We start from the raw sequence: 16,978 nt of genomic DNA, 5'->3' as shown, positions 1-16,978 counted from the left end.
TGCAAAGTGACATTCAGGTGGGAGCACTGAAGGTGCTGTTCTGGCATCTGAAAGGTCCGCAGTGGGGAGAGGTGCCGCGGAGCAAACATCGGCTCCTGTCAACTGTGGCCGTAGTCCTGCCCACTTTCAGATCCTAGGGGGAGCGCTCGGAAGCGGAGAATACACCTACCCGAGGAGTACTCCTCGGGTCAGGGTTCTCCGCTTTCAGGTGGCCTCCCAACAGCCGCATTTGGGTATTTTAGACTGCTTTACCTTGGGGTATTCTGGCCACCTGAAAGCGGCACATATCTGCCTTATGGTAGACTAATGACAATTTTGTGTAATATTACATTTCTGTTATTTACATGGCTAAAAATAGTATCTGATAAGTGAAAAACAAATTTATTCTGTCATAAAGTAAAATCATTTTCCTTCATGTACCAATCATCATTCTTTAAATCTTAACCTTAAACTCTCAGCTCCAGGGCCAGCATTACTTAGTGCATGGGAGAGTACAGCATAAGAAGAGGACCTTTGGCCCACGTCTGTGCCGACCATGCTGCCAAATTAAACTGATCCCACATCTGCCTGCTCATGGTCTATATTCCCTCAATTCCCTACCTGTCTAAATGCCTTTTTTCATATCTTGCTCTCATATCTGATTGGGATGGAAATGTCTAAAACACACTACAGGTTGAGTATCCCTTATCCGAAAACAGCCAGGAAATCCAGGAGCTGCTGGCAAAGAAGCGAGCTGCCCACCAGGCTCACCTTACAAAGCCGTCCTGTCCAGAGAAGAAACAAGCCTTCCGTCGCGCATGCAGCCATCTTCAGCGCAAACTCCGGGAGATCCAAAATGAGTGGTGGACTAGCCTCGCCAAACGAACCCAGCTCAGCGCGGACATTGGCGACTTCAGGGGTTTCTACGAGGCTCTAAAGGCTGTTTACGGCCCCTCACCTCAAGTCCAAAGCCCGCTGCGCAGCTCAGACGGCAAAGTCCTCCTCAGCGACAAGATCTCCATCCTCAACCGATGGTCAGAACACTTCCAATCTCTTTTCAGTGCCAACCGCTCAGTCCAAGATTCCGCCCTGCTCCAGCTCCCTCAACAGCCCCTAAGGCTAGAGCTGGATGAGGTCCTCACCCAGGATGAGACATATAAGGCAATCGAACAACTGAAAAGTGGCAAAGCAGCAGGTATGGATGGAATCCCCCCCAGAGGTCTGGAAGGCTAGCGGCAAAACTCTGCATGCCAAACTGCATGAGTTTTTCAAGCTTTGTTGGGACCAAGGAAAACTGCCTCAGGACCTTCGTGATGCCACCATCATCACCCTGTACAAAAACAAAGGCGAGAAATCAGACTGCTCAAACTATAGGGGAATCATGCTGCTCTCCATTGCAGGCAAAATCTTCGCTAGGATTCTCCTGAATAGAATAATACCTAGTGTCGCCGAGAATATTCTCCCAGAATCACAGTGTGGCTTTCGCGCAAACAGAGGAACTACTGACATGGTCTTTGCCCTCAGACAGCTCCAAGAAAAGTGCAGAGAACAAAACAAAGGACTCTACATCACCTTTGTTGACCTCACCAAAGCCTTCGACACCGTGAGCAGGAAAGGGCTTTGGCAAATACTAGAGTGCATCGGATGTCCCCCAAAGTTCCTCAACATAACATAACATAACATAACAATTACAGCACGGAAACAGGCCATTAGGCCCTTCTAGTCTGCACCGAACCAAACACCCCTTTCTAATCCCACCTCCCTGCACAATGCCCATAACCCTCCATCTTCTTCTCATCCATATACCTGTCCAACCTTTTCTTAAATAATACAATTGACTCCGCCGCCACTATTTCTCCCGGAAGATCATTCCACACAGCTACCACTCTCTGAGTAAAGAAGTTCCCCCTCATGTTACCTCTAAACCTCTGCCCCTTAATTTAACTCATGTCCTCTTGTTTTAAACTTTCCTCCTCTTAACGGAAATAGTCTATCCACATCCATTCTGTCTATCCCTTTCATAATCTTAAATACTTCTATCAAATCCCCTCTCAACCTTCTACGCTCCAAAGAATAAAGACCCAATCTGTCCAATCTCTCCCCATACTCCAGATGCTTAAACCCAGGCAACATTCTGGTAAACCTTCTCTGCACTCTCTCCACTCTGTTTATATCCTTCCTATAATTAGGCAACCAGAACTGCACACAGAACTCCAAATTAGGCCGCACCAACGTCTTATACAATCTCAACATCACCTCCCAACTCCTATATTCCATGCAATGATTGATAAAGGCCAGCATACTAAAAGCCTTCTTCACCACCCTATTCACATGAGTTTCTACCTTCAGGGAATGATGTACCGTCACTCCTAAATCTTTCTGCTCTTCTGTATTCATCAATGCTCTCCCATTTACCACGTATGTCCTATTCTGATTCTTCTTACCAAAATGAAGCACCTCACACTTATCAGCATTAAATTCCATCTGCCATTTTTCAGCCCACTTTTCTAAGCAGCCCAAATCCCTCTGCAATCCTTGAAAACCTTCTTCATTATCCACTATTCCACCTATCTTAGTATCGTCTGCATATTTACTAATCCAATTCACCACCCCATCATCTAGATCATTAATGTATATAACGAACAACAATGGGCCCAATACAGATCCTTGAGGCACACCACTGGTCACCGGCCTCCAACCTGACAGACAATTATCCACTACCACTCTCTGGCCTCTCCCTTTCAGCCAATGTTCAATCCATTTGACTATCTCAAAATTTATACCTAAAGACTGCACCTTCCTAACTAACCTTCCATGTGGTACCTTATCGAAGGCCTTACTGAAGTCCATATAGACAACATCCACTGCGCTACCCTCATCCACATTCCTAGTCACCTCTTCAAAAAATTCAATCAGATTGGTCAAACATGACCTTCCTCCCACAAATCCATGTTGAGTGCTCCTGATCAGACCCTGTCTATCCAGATGTTTATAAGTACTATCTCTAAGAATTTTCTCCATTAATTTACCTACCACAGACGTCAAACTTACAGGCCGATAGTTGCCAGGCTTCCTCCTTGAACCCTTTTTAAATAACGGAACCACATGCGCAATGCGCCAATCCTCCGGCACTATCCCCATATCTAATGACATTTGAAAAATTACCGCCAGAGCCTCTGCTATTTCCTCCTTCACTTCTCTCAATGTCCTGGGGAAGATCCCATCTGGTCCCGGAGACTTATCCACCTTTATATTCTTCAAAAGCCTTAAAACTACACCTTTTGTAATCTCTATATTTCCCATATTTACCCAATTTGCTTTTTTTTATCCCACATCTCCCAATATCCTTCTCCTTAGTGAATACTGAAGAAAAGAAACTGTTCAATATCTCCCCCATTTCTCTAGGTTCCACACACAGTTTTCCACTCTGATTTTCTAAGGGACCAATTTTGTCTCTAGCTTTCCTCTTACCATTAACATATTTGTAGAACTCTTTTGGATTAGTTTTCACCCTGCTTGCCATAGTTTTCTCATACCTTCTTTTAGCTTTCCTAATTCCTCTCTTAATATTCCTCTTACATTCAATGTATCTTTCAAACATCTCCTTAACTCCATGCTTCTTATATCTAATGTACGCCTCCCTTTTTCTTCGAACCAAGTTTCCAATATTCCTTGAAAACCACGGCTCTCTCAAACCTTTTGCCCCTCCTTTTAACCTAACAGGAACATAAAGCTTTTGCACTCTCATGATTAGCCAACTGCACGAAAACCAACAAGGTCGGGTCAGATACAGCAATGAGCTCTCTGAACCCTTCTCCATTAACAATGGCGTGAAGCAAGGCTGTGTTCTCGCACCAACCCTCTTTTCAATCTTCTTCAGCATGATGCTGAACCAAGCCATAACAGACCCCAACAATGAAGACGCTGTTTACATCCGGTACCGCACGGATGGCAGTCTCTTCAATCTGAGGCGCCTGCAAGCTCACACCAACACACAAGAGAAACTTGTCCATGAACTACTCTTTGCAGACGATGCCGCTTTAGTTGCCCATTCAGAGCCAGCTCTTCAGCGCTTGACGTCCTGCTTTGCGGAAACTGCCAAAGTGTTTGGCCTGGAAGTCAGCCTGAAGAAAACTGAGGTCCTCCATCAGCCAGCTCCCCACCATGACTACCAGCCCCCCCACATCTCCATCGGGCACACAAAACTCAAAACGGTCAACCAGTTTACCTATCTCGGCTGCACCATTTCATCAGATGCAAGGATCGACAATGAGATAGACAACAGACTCGCCAAGGCAAATAGCGCCTTTGGAAGACTACACAAAAGAGTCTGGAAAAACAACCTACTGAAAAACCTCACAAAGATAAGCGTATACAGAGCCGTTGTCATACCCACACTCCTGTTCGGCTCCGAATCATGGGTCCTCTACCGGCATCACCTACGGCTCCTAGAACGCTTCCACCAGCGTTGTCTCCGCTCCATCCTCAACATCCATTGGAGCGCTTTCATCCCTAACGTCGAAGTACTCGAGATGGCAGAGGTCGACAGCATCGAGTCCACGCTGCTGAAGATCCAGCTGCGCTGGGTGGGTCACGTCTCCAGAATGGAGGACCGTCGCCTTCCCAAGATCGTGTTATATGGCGAGCTCTACACTGGCCACCATGACAGAGGTGCACCAAAGAAAAGGTACAAGGACTGCCTAAAGAAATCTCTTGGTGCCTGCCACATTGACCACCGCCAGTGGGCTGATATCGCCTCAAACCGTGCATCTTGGCGCCTCACAGTTTGGCGGGCAGCAACCTCCTTTGAAGAAGACCGCAGAGCCCACCTCACTGACAAAAGGCAAAGGAGGAAAAACCCAACACCCAACCCCAACCAACCAATTTTCCCCCGCAGCCGCTGCAACCGTGTCTGCCTGTCCCGCATCGGACTTGTCAGCCACAAACGAGCCTGCAGCTGACGTGGACTTTTACCCCCTCCATAAATCTTCGTCCGCGAAGCCAAGCCAAAGAAAGATCCGAATACCAAAAATCCAAAATGAAACTTTTTTCATCCGTGGTCCCATAGGTACTATGTAATAGAGTTCAGAAATGCTGATCGGAGAATGGGATGTAGAGGAAGTAAATAGTGCATTATTGAGTGTAGAATTTTCAATATATGACTACTTCAGTTAATTTGTTCATATGTAAATATTTGTATTGTAATGTGAATGAGTGCATTTTTTAAATGGTGTTCCAAAATCTGAAAAAAAATCCAAAATCTGAAGCACTCTGTGTGGTGCGCTATCGGACAGAAGCAAACACACAAAACCTCAAGTCTGTTCAATAGGTTTTATTCAATATTATCTTTTACAGAGCCAGCTGTGAGGAGAGCTGCTGTAAACTCTGAGAATGCCTTCAAAGGGCCAACTCAGGCTTATATCCTGGAGGGTGATTGACTCCTGACCGGTTGGGGCTTGGTCTATTCAGGTCAGCTGATTGACAGCCGGCCAGGTGTTGTCTTGTCCCCATGCTCTTCTGCAGGTACAGAGGTTGCCCCCTGCAGTAGGCCAATGGTGTACCACCACCCTCTGGTGCTATGCATTTCAGATAAGGGGCACTAGTGTAATTTCATGAGTCAGTTATCCTTTTACCTTGCATTCATCAAAGCTTCTATTTTGCACATTTCTATTCTGTTAACTCAAAGAAACATCAATTCGAAGATTTCCTCATTCTCTTTACAATGCATCCTTTCTTAGCATTTCAGATTGGTTAAGCTATTAGAGGTGCAAGTGTTTCAGAAGTCTGCCTGGCATCCCTGCTAAAATGCAATACAAGCAAATGGTATGTGTCACTTCAATGATTACTATACTTGGCACTGTGTCCCTTTGATGTATTGGTAACAATTAGCCTGAGCATTGTGGGAATTCATTTCAATATTGAAGCGCGCTGAGGAGACACACTAAATTCAGTGCTCAGCTTTGAAAAAAATATCAGCAAAGAGACATTCGGGTGAAGTGTTATATTGAAAGTACAGAAACAGCATTGTAATATTATGCTCAAGGTCCCTTGACGTCAGCATAATTAAATCGTCTTATCAAGAGCATTAACAAACTATCTACGATATTGGTGCAGAGGATATTTACCAGAATGGTTCTGAGCCTGAAGGTGTACAGTCATGCAGAGAGAGGCCAGAGGATCTGAGACTTTTCGTCGTGGGCTCGAGAAAGTCTAAAAGGATTTAAGGACACAGGGAAAAAAACCGCAGGGGGGGGGAAGGTGAAAGGAATTATTTATTTTATTCTCCGTGAATGTTAGCATCTGATTACAATGTACCAAATGATGATAATATACTCATGAGTTTATTATCAACAAATTAATTCTTATTCACTTCAGGAAAATAGGTACTTTTTGTCCAAAAAAACTGCAAAAATATACATTAAATTATCCCTGTGGAAAGACATAATGAATGTAAACGGTTGACAGATAATAAATAATTATAGTAAAGTTCAGTAACTATAGTGAATTTATTGTCATACACGTTGTACAATGTACATATGCACCAAAATTCTTACGTGCCACAGCTGAACGGGAACAATACTTTGCATAAATTAAAAGAGACGATAAATACAAAAGATAAATAGATAACTGTCGCATAGTCATTCAAATCTGCTGCTGAGTGCATGAACCCTCCCCAGTCCACTGACTCCATACAGTCACTAAGCCATTCCTCGCTGGGACTCAGGAAGTCCAGGATCCTGTTATAGAGAGGGGAGTTGAGTAACTCTCTGTGACTGGATCCTGGACTTCCTAATGGAAAGACCACAGACTGCCGGGTCGGTAGCAGAACATCACGCTGAGCAACTCAGGGCTGTGCACTCAGTCCACTCCTGTTAATGCTGCTAACCCACGGCTGCATGTTCAACTCCAAAATCAATTGTCATCAGGCTTGCAGGTGACACCACAGACACATCAGCAATAATGATGAGTTGCACTACAGGAGGAGGTGAAAGATCTCGTGAAATGGTGCGAGATTAAGAACCTGAGTCTCTCTGTGGACAAAATGAAGGAGATGATCTTGGACTTCGGGAGGACCAGGAATGACCACCCTTCACTGCACATCAACAACTCTGTAGTAGAGAGCTCCAAGTTCCTTGGAGTTCACTTAACGAGTTACTTATTGTGGACAGTCAACATTTCTCACTTGTCAAGAAGGCACAACAGTGACTGCAATTGCTGAGAAGTCTGAAGTGCGCAAGGCTACTGGCCACTGTTATATCAAACTTCAAGGGCATCCTGGCCGGCTGCATCATTGTGTGGTACGGTTGCTGCAGAGAAATGAATCTGAGGTCAATCCTCAGGACCATAAGAGTGGCAACGAGGATCACTGGAGTCTCCCTCCCACCCCCATCGATGTAATCTCCCGGTATCATTGTCTGAAGAGCACTTGCAAAATAAGTGAAGACCCCGTCCACCCTGTACACAGCATCTTTCAGCTGCTCCCGTTGGGGAAGAGATACAGGAGGATCAGAACCAGGCTGAGGAATAGCTTTTTCCCATGGGCAGTGAGAACAATGAACGACCCAAGGAACTGCTCGTACTGACCCTGCGAGACACTCATATGAACGAGCAGCATTTATTTATTTATTTCTTGCATGTGTATTGTTTGTTCAGTCTGGTTGTTTCATCCGGTTGTATTTTTACAATCAGATGACAGTAAAACTTCACTTGACTTGACTTTGAAGGAAGGGCAATTTATTGCCAAGTCAGGATAACAGATCACAATGTGTTTCGAGCCCCCTTTAACAGTTTTCCGAAGCTTTGTCTTTCCAACTTCTGGGAATAACCAAGAAGAAAACAATCAAGAATCATCAGGTGACACATTTCCTTTTTTAAATTTAAACAAGTACAGCCATCACTGATGGATATGCATACCTCCAGCTCTATCAGAATCTGCTATGGTTCTCCATGGTACAGTACTTCGTCATGATAGAGGGGTGGGGAAAGTTATGGTTGCAATCTATCCTGAATGGAAATGTATATGCATTTGTCGTCATTATCCCAGCACTTCCTGGCTTTAGTTTTTGAACCATCACTGTGTGATTTTAGAAGATAATGCAAACATTTCCCCCAATCTCCAAGCAAGAAGATGTTGTCTAATCATAGATTTAATGGCTTCATTTTCAATCTTTTGGAGCATCTGCAGAACGTATATTGCTCGGAGGAATGTTTAGTATTTGCTAATGAGGCTCATTAACAGCAAGATTTTTAATGACACCAGTAATATTTTTTCTGTCTTTTTATTTGCAGGGGAGTTTATGTATCTAGAACTGGGTTCAATGCAGTCCATACGGCAATTTGTGAAGCATTTCAAAGCAAGAAACCTTTCACTTCATGTTTTGGTCAATAATGGTGAGTTGCTTTTACAGAGCCAAAGACTCATATTTTATGGAAGCAGGTCGTTCAGCTCTCTGTACCCAGTTTGAACATCAACAACCTGCATTGGATGTGATCAAAAATTGGACCAGGAAGTTCTTTTCTAATTCTATTTTCCAGTACTAGGCCCAAAACCAACAAAGGAATGTTATTACAAATGCTCACCTAAATACAGTAAAACCTCCAGTATCTGGCATCTGCTGGGATTGGGCTTTCCCATTGCTTGAGACTCACTCTTACAGTACCTGACTAATACACCAGCATTAAGAATAAACAGTTTTAAACCGTGGGTCTCAACCTTTTCTCTTTCCACTCACATCCCACTTTAGGTAACCCCTCCCTATGCCATCGATGCTCTGTGATTAGTAAGCGATTGCTTAAGGTGGTGTGTGTGAGTGGGGAGGGAAGGTGGAGAATCACTGCTCTAGACCCAATTTTTTACTGAAATATTTGGCTTGAGAGAACTTGTCATTGGCCCCTTTCCTTGGGAGTTCTGAAACCCTGCACATAATGAGTCTATTAGGGATGATTAAAACAGTGGTTTTCAAACTTTTTTCTTTCCACCCACATCCCACCTTAAGCAAACCTTAATCACAGAGCACCGATGGCATAGGGATTACTTAAAGTGGTATGTGAGTGGAAATAAAATGGTGGAGAATCACTGGAAGACAAAAGACAGGGCAAAATGTGTAGTGTAATTTGAAAAAAAAAACAGTATTGTGGCCCTTAATTATGTAAAGTTCACTTTAATCAGGTTATCCTCGTAACTTATAAAATTTAAATTTAAATTCGAACCCTGGTCACTGGCTCTGTACAGCATTGCGGTAACCACTAAGCTAACTGCGCGTCCATCATAATTAACCTCTCCCCCCCCTCCCCAAGTTTATAGATAAAGTCTTACTAATATACTTCAAAATTACTAATAAAGATAGAGACCAAGCAGGGATAAGGAGACATTTTGAGAGAGTCACCCCAGTGACGAGCGGCATCAACCAACTCTTCATCCTGGGCGATTCCATTTTATTTAAACGCAACTTTATTCAAACAGCTGCTACGAGCAAAGTATGCCCAGGGCAATCTGCTGGCTTTCATCTGCACCAAAGGTTTATGTGTTACTTGAGAGAACATTTACTTTTACAATTTTAAACTTATATTTTTATTGATTCCTATTTATTTTCATTTCTATTTATCTATTTGTTTACGTTCCCTGGCTTTTTCTTGCCAGTTGCTTGAATTCCAGATAACAGGGGTTTTTAGCGGCACACTTTTTAAATATTGTGAGAATTTCTGGTCCACCGTAATCCTCCAAATTTCAGACGTATCCTGGGTTGCAAAATTCATTTTCATGTCTCTCCTTAATCGTCTTCCTCTCACAAACCAGTGCCTGCTGGTTGCAGACACCTCTGCCAAAGTTCTTGCGCTGCAAATTTCAATGAAAGTTTTGTTCAGAACCAGAAACAGGTCACCAAATTTGTTGTTTTGCGACAGCAGTATTATGCAGGTCAAGGTGCAAAATTACGACAAATTACAGTTCCATAAACACAAGATCTAAGAAATAAATAATTAGCATAAAAAAAGAGAAAAAGCGAGGTAGAGTCTGTTAACTTAGATCAAATATTCATTGTCTGTTCAGAAATCTAATGGTGAAAAGGTGGTCTTTGTGCTTCTTGATGGTAAGAGTTAGAAAAGAACATGGTCTGGGTGGTGAGGGTCCTTGAGGATTCCATAAAAAGTATCTGTTTTGATGCATCTGTTTTGAACAAAACAGCAAGACTTACAGAGGGTTATGAATGCAGCCCAGGCCATCGGGCAAACAAACCTTCACTTCATTGACTCCGTCTAGACTTTTCACTGCCTCAGGAAAGGAGCTAATGTATTAAAGGACCCAACCCACTTTGGTCACACTCTACTCTCCCCACCCTCCGGTTGGGCAGTAGATGCATGAGTTTGAAAGCCCGCACTACCAGTATTATGAGCTCCTGTTTCATTTAGTGTGAGTATCACTTTAAGGGTCAGCGCAGGGTGCAACCATTCACAGCTTTGTAGAGACTGAGTGGCATCAGCTAGTACAGGCAGATGAAAAATTGTCATTGGTCATTGTTATGAAACCATGCACATAACAAGTCAAATAGGTACGATCAAAACAGTGGTCTTCAAACTTTTTCTTTCCACCCGCATACCACCTTAAGCAATCCCTTAGTAATCACAGAGCGTTTATGGCATAGAGATTACTTAAAGTGGTATTTGAGTGGAAAGAAAAAATGTTGAGAACCACTGAATTAGCCCATGAGGAGAGATGAAGTCACCTGGAACTATACTCACTGGAGTTCAGCAGAATGAAAGGGGATATTATAGAATCATTAAAAAAATGAAAGGAATGGATAAGATAGAAGCAGGAAAGTCATTTCCACTGGTAGATGAGATTAGAACTAGGGGAGACAGCCTCAAAGTTCGGAGAAATGTACCGTATTTAGGACAGAGATGAAGAGGAACTGTTTCTCCCAGAGAGTAGTGAGTCTGTGGAATTCTCTGCTCAAAGCAATAGAAGCTGCTTGTTGAGGTACAGATAGGCTTTTGCAATCCAGGGGAATGAAGAGTTATGGGGAGTGGAGGTGAGTCCACAGCCAGATGGATCTTATTGAACAGAAGAGCAGGCTTGATGGGCACAGATGGCCAGCTCCTGATTTTATTTCTTAAGTTCTTCTGTGCAGCTTCTCCTGTGTGAGTAAAACACACTGAGCCTAACTGATTTCTCCTCAGAAAGGAAACATCCATTCAAGTGATAGCTCATGATCCCTGTGAGGTATCTGATGGCTCTCATACCATAAATGATACATGCATTTAGCAAAATAGGGGAACTGCAGCACAGTAGCTGAACATCTGCTGTCACATCTTTCATTAATACACAAAGGTGCTGGTGAAACTCAACTCGGCAGGTCGTGGAGCATCCACAGGAGGCAAAGATACATAACCAGCATTTCGGGTCTGGCCCCTTCGTCAAGGTATGAGCAAAAAGTAGGCAGGTGCCTGAACAAAAAGGTGTGGTGGGGAGGTGGGGGGGAGGAGGGAAGAAGGGGCAGGGGGAGCAGCACAGGTCAACTGGGCAAAAGACCATAAATGGACTTTCCCTTTGTCTCCTTTCCTCCAGCTCTTGCATTCACAGAGCCACCACCCCCTTCCACCTCCCTGCTCTTTGCTCATACCTTGAAGAAGGGCTCAGGCTTGAAACATTGTTAACAGAAATGAACATAACAATGCATATGGTGGAAATGTATGAAGACGAAATGAAGAGACTTTGAACGGTTTTCCTTTAGTAAGTTATTTAATGTGAAAAAAGTCTATTTTTGGTAAATATTTTAAAGCATTGAAATTTGCAGCATTTTTCATTCATGAAACAGCCCCTTAATCTGAATCAGAATTTATGGTCATGAAGAAGTCATGAAATTCGGTGCTTTGTGACTGCTTCATAGTGCAAACATTCATATTAAAACCATCTTACAACATTACTATAAAAAATAAAAATAACAGTGCACGAAAGGTAAGGCAGTGTCTTTGGATCATTGATTATTCAGGAATCTGATGGCAGCGGGGAAGAAGCTGTTCTTGTTCTGCTGAGAGCTTGTCTTTGGGCTCCTGTACCTTTTTCCCGATGGTAGCAGAGTGAAGAGGGCATGGCCTGGGTGGTGGGGGCCTTTGAAGACAGAGGCTGCTTTTTAAAGACTCTTGTAGACGTCCTCGATGGAGTGAAGTCTGCTGCCTGTGATGTCACAGGCTGAGTTAACAACCGTCTGGAGTTTATTTTTGTCCTGAGAGTTGGCACCTCCATACCAGGTAGCGATGCAACCAGCCAGAATGCCCTCCTGTGCACTTCCTTGTTACCATTTTTGATTCTGGCGATAACTGTGGTGTCATTGGCAAATTTGTAGATAGAATTGGAATTGTGCCTGGACACGGAGCCATGGTTGTATAATGAGTAGAGCAGTGGGCTAAGCACGCATCCTTGGGGTGTACACCTGTAGATGTTTACAAGAATCTTCAGTGACATGCCAAATCTCCTCTGATCTCACATGGTATAGCCGCTGCTGAGCCTTCTTTGTGATTGTATCAACATGGACAGATCCTTGGAGATATTGACACCCAGGAATTTGATGTTCTTGACCCTCTCCACTACTGAGCCCTCTATGAGAACTGGATCATGTTCCCCTAACATCCTCCTGAAGTCCACAATCATCTCCTTGGTTTTGCTGACATTGAGCACAAGGTTGTTGCCTTTACACTATTCAATGAGCTGATCTACCTCCCTCCTGTGCACTTCCTTGTTACCATTTTTGATTCTGGCGATAACTGTGGTGTCATTGGCAAATTTGTAGATAGAATTGGAATTGTGCCTGGACACGGAGCCATGGTTGTATAATGAGTAGAGCAGTGGGCTAAGCACGCATCCTTGGGGTGTGCCTGTGTTAATAATTAGTGAGGAGGAGACGTTGTTTCCAATTTGTACCGACTGGTCTTCTGATGAGAAAATCAAGGATCCAGTTGCAGAGGAGGGCACAGAGACCTAGAGTTTGTAGCTTCCTGACCTGCAGTGAGGGAATAATGGTATTGAAGGCCGAGCTTTAATCAAAGAAGAGTATGAATTGCTATTTTAAAAAAAAATATATTTTGATTTTTTTCAAGTTCTACATGCATTCACATTCAAAATTCATATTTAATATGTTGCGATTTTTGAGGTAATCCAGAGCTGAGTGGCGAGCCAGTGATATTGTTTCTGCTGTTGAGATGATAGGTGCAATCGTGAAGGACTCAGGCCCAAGGCATTGGTTACCCTTTGCTTCCTATAGATGCTGTGTGACCTGATGAGTTTCTCTAGCACTTTTTAGTATTGTCAAGTTTCTTGTCATCTAATTGCACAAGTACAACCTGTGTTTTTTTGGTCCTCAGTGCAAAACACGCAGAAACACAACCAGACATATCACACATACAGACAAACAATACATATGCAGGGCAAATATTCATACAGAATATGCAAATATATGAATAAATATTGTTTCATGAATATGAGAGACTCGGATGGTTAGGGTGAACAGTTCCTCTGGTCGTTCAGCATTGTCACTCCCCGTGGGAAGACGCTGTTCCTCAGCCTAGTGGCGTCTCTGATATTCCTGGATCTCTTTCATGACGGGAGCAGCTGAAAAATGTGTGTGGGTTGGAAGGAATGCACATCCTCTTTGGATAACGGCCCTGGTAAATCACGTCTATGGGGGGCGGGGTGGTAGGGGGTGTGGGTTGGAAGGAAACTCCAGTCATCTTTTCTGTGCTCATTGAGTTGTTATTCCTGGGATCTGTTTATGATCAAATTGGTACTGGCATTTTCTATATTGAGGCAGTTACTGTACTTTATTGTGTCAGGCCAGACAGGTTCTTCCTTTCGATCAAGATACATAACATCGATGGTGATTCTAGTGACAATCACAGTGTCTGCGGACTTTCCTGTTTACCTCCAATCAGCCCCTTGGATGGGAGCATTACGTTTTAGGTGATCGTCAAGCACTTCATGAGTGGAGGAGGGACACCATATAGGGTGCCAGCTGTGGGACTAAATGGCAGTCTTGGCTCAATCTTTTATTCATCCATTCATGGATTTCAAAATCACTGGCAAGGCTGACATCTGCTGATTGCTTATTAGGCTATTTCAGAAGGCAGTAAAGAATCTTGAGTCACTGGTGAGTGTGGAGTCACATAGAGTTCAGATCCAGTAAATACAGAAGCATTCCTTCCCTGAATGACATGAATGGACTACAGGTTTTTATACAGCAATCTGGGAGGTTCATGATCTCATATTGAAATGAGCTTTTTTTTAGAATTTCAGATTTTTGATAATTATTTAAATTTAAATTCATCTCTGATCATCAAACCTCCTGCAGAGTCAAGTACCTGGTATCCTATCATACCCATTTTGCTTTTTTTCTGGAAGATTTTGTTTCATTTTACCATTCTAACTCACAATGTTTTGGGCCGGAACCCTTTATCAAGACCTAGCCAAACAGGATCTAAAAGCCGCATTGCCGAATTTAAGAAAGAAATCTCCTGTGATCTCAACAAATAGTTCCAGACCAACCCGGGCAGCAGATTAATTGGTGATAAATACACAAAAGTTCTGGAAAACCTCAGCACCATACGAGGCAACGTTTCAGGCCTGAGCCATTCGTCAAGGTATGATTTATTAATTGGTGATGAAGGTCTTCACTGTTTGTGGGGGGTCTTTCAGTGCACAACATGTATGGACCTGTGAAATACTTAGCTGTTTGAAAAATGTTTCTGAAACTTTGGCAGAAGTATAGACGGTTGATAGGATCTAAGCAGGAGATTAGTGTTGTGGCTGCCTGGGAGGAGGGGTTGCATTGGGAAATAGGTGAAAAAAGGTACTGTTTTCCTCTCTTTCCCATCCCTGCAGCTCTCCACCACCTTCCTTCTCCATTCACAGAGCCATACCCCTCCCACCCTTTTCCATGTATTACCTCATGCTCCTCCCTCTGCCACTCCCCACCATTTTATTCAGTTACCTGCCCTCATTTTGCTCATACCTTCATAAAAGGCTCAAGCCTGAAGCGTTAATTATGTACCTTTATCTTTGCTATATAAAGAAAACTGTTTCACCCACTGAGTTTCTCCAGCATTGTGGCTTCAGTTCAATCACTGCATTGACAGAGTTCCGTGCTTTACCCAGGAGGGCTTGGGTGTCGGATTCAAAATGCCTTGAAGTTCAAAATGCCTCGAAGAAGTGGTGGGTCAGGTACGATCAGGTCGCTTGACTTTAATTACACGCATCATTTTTTTAATGAGGAGGGGGAGATAAAATGATCCTTCATGAGTTTTTGATCCTGAGGCATTTGTCAATAGTTCAGCAGTCGGACAGAAATCTGTGTTCACACATTTTCTGGATCTGACTTGCAGCCAAACCTTCCTTTTGGTAGATCTATCTGAAAATGAATTAATGTTTAGGATCCATGTCATTGGAATACTTTCGAAGTAAATAATTCTGAAGTTTCACCTGTTGACCGCTAACCCAATAGCGTGTCAGGCCCATAGGATTATTTATTTAGACAAAAGATCAGTATTATTCCATAATTTTTAATGTGCCAGCTTAATTCTTCAAGAGTTGAATATGACAATAAACACATGAGGAAGTTCTGCAGCTCCTCAAAACTAATTTGGGAGATGGTGCCTGATATTTGTCCAAACTGCATATCCCCATGTCCTTTAATATCCTTAGTTTCTGAAACCTATTGATCTCAAGCAAAGTTCCCTCTAATGTTCAGTAGTCAGTGTGTGCAAAAATCTTAAGCTGTGCCATTTTTTGTTTCGTTGTCGTGCGACATAAGTAGGTGCGCACGGAATGCAAATCGGAGCAGGAAAGATGAGGTGACGTAAATTAGCAATGTGCAATTGAGGTATTTGAAAAACCGACTAACTAGTTAATAGAAATAGTTAGCGAAGAGATTATTTGCAATAATTGTTAATTACTGCATTATTTTAGGTAACTACCTTTTGGGCATCCATTAATATCCTTGGTGCACTGGCTGCAAAATGTGAGTGTGCATTGCACGCGCACAGCTTAGAGGGAACAGGGTTTAACAATTAATAGTTGACATGCCTTTAATTGGTGCTTGTGCAAGAGTATTCCTTTGTGGGAAAAATTACGATTATAATCTGGTAGATGTCAATATAGACAAGTTGATGTGTTAAAAATGACGTGCATTAATTATAACATAAATATAACACACAGTACAGCACAGAGACGCTGGAGGGACTCAGCTGGTCTCACAGCGTCCACAGGAGGTAAAGCTATCTTTACTGCTGAGTTACTCCAGCATTTCTTTGACTACAATCACAGCATCTGCAGACTGTCGAGCTTGCCTCCGCAGTACCGCATAGCTCACAAGCCAGTGCTGAACAAGATGTCCAAATCGAACTACAATTCTGCTACTTAGTATAGCATTTCATTTACTGCTGGAAAGACCATGTTGTTGCAAACTAAATCTTACCAATTTTATGAAGTGAGAATGTTACCAATGTTCTCATGCCTGTTAGACTTCATCAAAGTGGAGAGTTCCGTATTTCCAGGTCTCACCAATCCATTGCTGTTTAAAAGAAAAATGTGATTCATGCCAACGGAATAATTTAATAGTTGCTTATTTCCAGGGTACTTCCTGATATCTCATGAGGCCCTGGTTTCAACAGTGTGCCCCTTTATTTGGTCTTCACCTCCAAAGGGGTAAAAAAATATTTTATTTACTCAAGCAATTGCTTTAAAATAGAGGGAGTTTAATGTTAACCTTTGCTAAGGGTGTTTCAAATGAGTAGCCAAAATTTGCCTTTAAACAAGAAAAGACTTGCAAGTGGAGAGATTGGGCTGATGAGAGAACAAAATGAAAAGAATGGGTTCTTCCTTCCAAACAGAACGAGCTGAGGTCTGTTCAGTTAGGTGAATGAAATTCTGACGTTCCTGGACAGAATGAATAAGAAAGTCCTGTTTCCCTTTGGTGACGTGTCAAAAACCGTAGAAGGTAATCCAAATGCTGCA

General features: G+C 42.9%; 1 protein-coding gene across 4 annotated transcripts in view; it reads left to right on the top strand.

The window, feature by feature from the left end:
• dhrsx (dehydrogenase/reductase (SDR family) X-linked) overlaps window positions 1-16,978 on the top strand; it is a 228,790-nt gene that overhangs the window by 125,190 nt on the left and 86,622 nt on the right. For 3 of the 4 annotated variants that reach the window (XM_069892022.1, XM_069892019.1, XM_069892018.1), the window contains one exon: window positions 8,269-8,370. The exons of the other annotated variant lie outside the window; for it this stretch is intronic. In XM_069892022.1, coding sequence (XP_069748123.1) covers window positions 8,269-8,370 — 102 coding nt within the window. The remainder of the gene's footprint in view (window positions 1-8,268; window positions 8,371-16,978) is intronic. 4 annotated transcript variants of the gene reach the window in all.

The sequence above is a fragment of the Narcine bancroftii genome, chromosome 7, assembly GCF_036971445.1.
Source record: "Narcine bancroftii isolate sNarBan1 chromosome 7, sNarBan1.hap1, whole genome shotgun sequence".
Classification (NCBI taxonomy): domain Eukaryota; kingdom Metazoa; phylum Chordata; class Chondrichthyes; order Torpediniformes; family Narcinidae; genus Narcine; species Narcine bancroftii.
Note: the sequence above shows the minus strand (reverse complement) of the source record. Positions and strands in the feature narration are given on the sequence as shown.